Raw genomic sequence first — 6,677 nt, forward strand, 5'->3', positions numbered from 1 at the left:
TATATAAATAAAATTAATTTTTTAAATTTAAAATCTTATATTAAAATACTTTAATAAAATAAAAATTAAAATTTATTTAATATAAAATTTTAAATTTATTAAATTTTATTAATTATATATAACAATTTCATTAAAAAAAAAAATTCATTTAAATAAATTAACTTAATATTTTTTTTTAAAAAATTTTAATTTAAATTTATAATCTAAAAATAAATTTTAATTATAAATATAAATATAATCAATAATTTTTATATTTTTCAATAAATAATCCTCCATTATTTATTAAATAAAAAATTATTTATTTATTAAATTTACTATTTATATATATATATATATATATATAAGTTAATCTTTTTTTTTTAAAAATATTAATTAAATTAATATTTATATAATAAGCTAATTAAAGCTTATAGGCTCATACCCTATCGATAAATTTTTTAAATTTTTATATAAATTTCCAATTATAAAATTTAATTAATTTTTTTTTTTAATATTTACATTTTATACATTTATACTTTATATATATATATATATATATAATAGGCTAATTTAAGCTTATAGGCTCATACCCTATCGATAAATTTTATAAATTTTTATATAATTTCTAATATATATATATATATATATATATATATATATTATACAAAAAAATATTTAAATTTTATTTATATTTTATAATTATTAATTTATTAAATTTTAATTTATTGGATATTAGTTAATATTTATAACAATTAAATTGCATTTAATAATAATTAATAATAATAATAATAATATATCTAAATTATTTATTCATAAATATATATATATATATATATATATAAGTAATATGTCTGAAAAAGAGATATTTTGATAAGATATTAATGTATATATTTTAAGTTATACTATTACTTGTATTAAATAAAACATAGTGTATTTAATACCATACCCATGAATAAATATATAATAAGAACTTGAATTCTAATAGAATTAATTCTATTATTAAATTATAAATTTTTATATAAAATATTTATTTTTAAAAAATTTAAATATTAATTTTAATGAATAAATTAAACTTAATTTATTTAATTTCTATTATAACCTTATTTTTTATATTAATAAATTCATCTAGAATTTATATTCAATGATTATCAATAGAATTTTCTACTATTATTATAATTAGATTAATTAATATTAAATCAACAAACAAAATTGTTAGAATTTTATATTTTATAATTTCATCAATTTCAAGTTTAATAACAATTATAATTATTTCATTTAATTTTACTCAACTATTTACTTTTAAAAATCCTGATATTAATTTAATATTAATAATTTCTATATTTAGAAAGATTGGAATATTTCCATTTTGTTTTTGAATAATTTTTATTTATAATAAATCCTCATGAAGACAAATTTTTATTATTTCAACATTTATAAAATTTATTCCTATTTATTTTTTTTCCTCAATTATTAATCTTTCACCAACTATAATCACCTTTTTATTTTTAAATAGTTTATTTATTTCATTATACACAAATTTAAACTTTTCTATCAAAAAATTATTTGGATGCTCATCAATCTTTAATTCTTTATTATTTATTTTAATAATTTATAGAAATAAAAATTTATTTTTATTATTTATAATTATTTATTTAACTTCATTTCTTAATTTAATTTTAATTTTAAAATTTTATAATATTAAAAATTTAAATTTTAATAATATTTCATTAAATTCTTACTATTTATTAATTTTTATATTATTTATATATGCTTCATTTCCATTATTTTTAACATTTATAATAAAATGAGAATTCATTTATTTTTTAAATACAAATTTTAGAAATAATTTAATTTTTATTTTTATATTATCAAGAATATTAATACTTTGAAATTATTTTATTCTATTTAAATTCTTAATTTTAAAATTTAAATTTAATAAAATATCTAATATTAATTTTATTAATATTAAAAAAATTTCTTTATTCATTTTAATAACTTATTCATTTACCTTTATATTATTTAACTTAATTTAATATAAATTTAATAATTTAATCCTTAAATTTGCAATTTAAAATTTTTTTTTAAACTATATTAAATATTTATTTGATTTATTATTATTATATATATATATATATATATATATATTAAAAATAAATACTAATTAGTATTAGAAAAATTTCAATTTTCATTAATAAATTTACAATTTATTTCTTTTTCAGACATAATACTAAATATTAAATTTAAAAAGATTTTAAGTTAATTTTAAACTATTAATCTTCAAAATTAAAAATATTAATAAATTAATAAATCTTAATAAAAAAATGATTAATATCAACTAACCATAAAAATATTGGAATAATATATTTTATTTTTGCTATATGATCAGGAATAATTGGTTCATCAATAAGTTTATTAGTTCGAATAGAATTAAGTCATCCAGGAATATGAATTAATAATGATCAAATTTATAATTCTTTAGTAACTAGACATGCATTTTTAATAATTTTTTTTATAGTTATACCATTTATAATTGGAGGATTTGGTAATTACTTAATTCCATTAATATTAGGATCACCAGATATAGCTTTTCCTCGAATAAATAATATTAGATTTTGACTATTACCCCCATCATTATTTATATTATTATTAAGAAATTTATTTACACCTAATGTAGGAACAGGATGAACTATTTATCCCCCTTTATCTTCTTATTTATTTCATTCTTCACCATCAATTGATATTGCAATCTTCTCATTGCATATATCAGGAATTTCTTCTATTATTGGATCATTAAATTTTATTGTAACTATTTTATTAATAAAAAATTTTTCATTAAATTATGATCAAATTAATTTATTCTCATGATCAGTATGTATTACTGTAATTTTATTAATTTTATCTCTACCAGTATTAGCTGGAGCAATTACAATATTACTTTTTGATCGAAATTTTAATACCTCATTTTTTGACCCTATAGGAGGAGGAGACCCAATTTTATATCAACACCTATTTTGATTTTTTGGTCACCCAGAAGTGTATATTTTAATTTTACCTGGATTTGGATTAATTTCACAAGTTATTATAAATGAAAGAGGTAAAAAAGAAACCTTTGGAAATTTAAGAATAATTTATGCTATATTAGGAATTGGATTTTTAGGATTTATTGTTTGAGCTCATCATATATTTACTGTTGGGTTAGATGTTGATACACGTGCATATTTCACATCCGCTACAATAATTATTGCTGTACCTACAGGAATTAAAGTTTTCAGATGATTAGCTACATATCATGGTTCAAAAATAAATTTTAATATTACAGTTATTTGATCTATTGGATTTATTTTAATATTTACAATTGGTGGATTAACTGGAGTAATACTTTCTAATTCTTCAATTGATATTATTTTACATGATACATATTATGTAGTTGGTCATTTTCATTATGTTCTATCTATAGGAGCAGTCTTTGCTATTATTACTAGTATTATTCATTGATTCCCAATAATTACAGGTTTAATAATAAATCAAAAATGATTAAAAATTCAATTTGTTATAATATTTATTGGTGTTAATATAACATTTTTTCCTCAACATTTTCTTGGGCTAATATCTATACCTCGACGATATTCAGATTATCCAGATTCATATTATTGTTGAAATTTAATCTCTTCAATTGGAGCAATAATTTCAATAAATAGATTATTACTTTTAATTTTTATTATTTTTGAAAGATTAATTTCTAAACGATTAATTTTATTTAAATTTAACCAATCATCACTTGAATGATTAAATAATTATCCACCTTATGATCACTCATTATTAGAAATTCCATTAATTTCAAAAAATAAAATTAAAAATATTTTCAATAAATAATTTATTTAAATAATAATAATAATAATAATAATTTAATATTTACAATTAATATGGCAGATTAGTGCTTTGAACTTAAAATTCAACTATAAAGACAATTTTTTTCTTTTATTAATATTAATATTTTAATAAATCAATATATTTTGAACTGAATTTAAAATTCAAATAAATCTAATTAATTTATTAATAATTTCTACATGAAATATATTTTTATTTCAAGATTCAAATTCTTTTTACTCTGATAATCTTATTTCATTTCATAATTTAACTATAATAATAATAATAATAATTATTACTTTAACAATATTTTTTATTATAGATTTTTCATTAAATAATTTTTTAAATCTTAATCTTTTAAAAAATCATACTATTGAGATTATTTGAACTTTAACACCTATAATTATTTTAATAATTATCTGTTTTCCATCTTTAAAAATTTTATATTATATTGATGAAATTATAAATCCTTATTTTTCAATTAAATCAATTGGTCACCAATGATACTGATCCTATGAATACCCAGAATTTAATAATTATGAATTTGATTCATATATATTAAATTATGAATCTATAAATCAATTTCGGCTATTAGAAACAGATAATCGATTAATTATTCCATTTAAAATTTCAATACGAATAATTGTATCTTCAATAGATGTAATTCACTCATGAACTATTCCATCATTAGGAATTAAAGTTGACGCAATCCCTGGACGAATTAATCAATTAAATTTATTTTGTATTCGTCCTGGAATTTATTTTGGTCAATGTTCAGAAATTTGTGGAATAAATCATAGTTTTATACCAATTATATTAGAAAGAACTTCTTATGAATTATTTTCAAATTGAATTAAAAAAAAAATATTATGAAAAATTAGTTAATTTATAACATTAGACTGTCATTCTAAAATTAATAATTTAATTTATTATTTTTCTTCCATTAGATGTCTGAAATTAAGAATTGATCTTTTAAATCAATTATAGTAATTAAAATTTACTTCTAATGAATTCCACAAATAATACCTATTAATTGATTAATTATTTTTTTAATATGCATAATTTGTTTAATTTCAATTATAATTTTATTAAATTCTATAATATTAAATTTTAAAATTAAAAATTTTAAAAAAAAAATTATTTATAAAAAATGAAAATGATTATGATAAATTTATTTGAAACTTTTGATCCATCAATTAATAATTATTTTCAATTAAACTGAATTTTTATATTTATACCAATTATTATTTTTCCTAATATATATTGACTAATTCCATCACGAATTATAATAATTTTTAAATTATTTATTAAATATCTATTCAATGAATACAAAATAATTATATCAAATAAATATATTATAAATATTATTATATTTTTAAGAATTATAATCTATATTATATTACTAAATTTATTTAGATTAATTCCTTACATTTTTACATCAACTAGACATCTATTATTTAATTTATCAATATCTTTATCTTTATGAATAAGATTTATAATCTATTCAATTATTAATTTTCCTATTAAAACTTTAAGACATTTAGTTCCATTAAATTCACCAAAATTTTTAATAAATTTTATAGTAATTATTGAATTAATTAGATTAATAATTCGACCTTGAACCTTATCTATTCGATTATCGGCAAATTTAATTTCAGGTCATTTAATTTTAATTTTATTAAGAAATTTTATAATAAATTTTTTTCTATTATCCCCAATTTCATTAATTATTCAAAATATATTATTAACCTTAGAAATTTCTATAGCTTTAATTCAAGCTTATGTATTTTCAATTTTATTAACATTATATTTCTCAGAATCAAATTAAATGAAAAAAAATTTTCCATTTCATATAGTAACTATTAGTCCTTGACCTCTTATTTCATCTATAAATTTAATAAACTTAATATTAAGAACAATTTTATGAATTTATTCAAATAATTTAATATTAATAATTATAAACTTAATTATATTAATTTTAGTTTCTCTAATGTGATTTCGAGATATTATTCGAGAAAGAACATTTCAAGGAATACATTCATTATCAATTATTTCAATAATAAAATTTAGAATAATTATATTTATTATTTCTGAATTATTTTTTTTTATTTCATTTTTTTGAACTTTCTTTCATAATTCAATTTCTCCTTCAATCGAAATTAATTTTTCTTGACCTCCTTCTATAATTAAATTTTTTAATCCATTTGAAATTCCTTTATTAAATTCTATTATTTTAATTACATCAGGATTTACTGTTACATTAAGACATTATTACTTATTAAATAATAAATCAAAATCAAGTATTTTAAATTTAATATTTACAATTATTTTAGGATTTTATTTTAATTTTATACAAATATTCGAATATTATAATTCATTTTTTTGTATTAATGATAGAATCTTTGGATCAATTTTTTATTTATCAACAGGATTTCATGGAATTCATGTTCTTATTGGAACTTTAATGTTATTATATTCTTTTATTCGAATATGTAAAAACCACTTTTCATCAATCCATCATATTAATTTTGAATTCTCAATTTGATATTGACATTTTGTAGATGTAATTTGATTATTTATTTATATATTTTATTATATCTTAATAAATTAAATCTTCTTATATTTAATTTTTATTAATAAATTAAATAAATATATAGTATAATTATTACAATTAATTTCCAATTAAAAAATTTAAAATAACTTAATATATTTAATTAATATTATAATTTTTTATTTATTAAATTTAATTATTATTTTAATTATTTTATTCTTAAATAAATTTTTATCAATAATTAAAAAAATTAATTTTGAAAAAAATCTTCCATATGAAT

The 6,677-nt window shown here is 15.2% G+C and overlaps 2 protein-coding genes and 2 pseudogenes across 2 annotated transcripts; all 4 read left to right on the forward strand.

The window, feature by feature from the left end:
* Positions 1 to 2,994: 2,994 nt before the first annotated feature.
* On the forward strand, positions 2,995 to 3,890 carry LOC126928665 (cytochrome c oxidase subunit 1-like; the record flags this gene model as incomplete). Its single annotated transcript, XM_050744267.1, is given in 1 exon segment — positions 2,995 to 3,890. A coding segment is annotated over 1 exon segment (771 nt), but the record flags the coding sequence as incomplete, so codon positions are not given.
* A 154-nt stretch (positions 3,891 to 4,044) lies between these two features.
* On the forward strand, positions 4,045 to 6,118 carry LOC126928668 (cytochrome c oxidase subunit 2-like; annotated as a pseudogene).
* On the forward strand, positions 4,997 to 6,118 carry LOC126928667 (ATP synthase subunit a-like; annotated as a pseudogene).
* LOC126928666 (cytochrome c oxidase subunit 3-like) lies at positions 5,675 to 6,483 on the forward strand. The gene is given in 1 exon segment (XM_050744268.1): positions 5,675 to 6,483. A coding segment is annotated over 1 exon segment (783 nt). The 3' UTR covers positions 6,458 to 6,483.
* The last annotated feature ends 194 nt before the right edge of the window (positions 6,484 to 6,677 follow it).

Source organism: Bombus affinis, unplaced genomic scaffold (assembly GCF_024516045.1).
Source record: "Bombus affinis isolate iyBomAffi1 unplaced genomic scaffold, iyBomAffi1.2 ctg00001281.1, whole genome shotgun sequence".
In the NCBI taxonomy this organism is placed as follows: Eukaryota; Metazoa; Arthropoda; class Insecta; order Hymenoptera; family Apidae; genus Bombus; species Bombus affinis.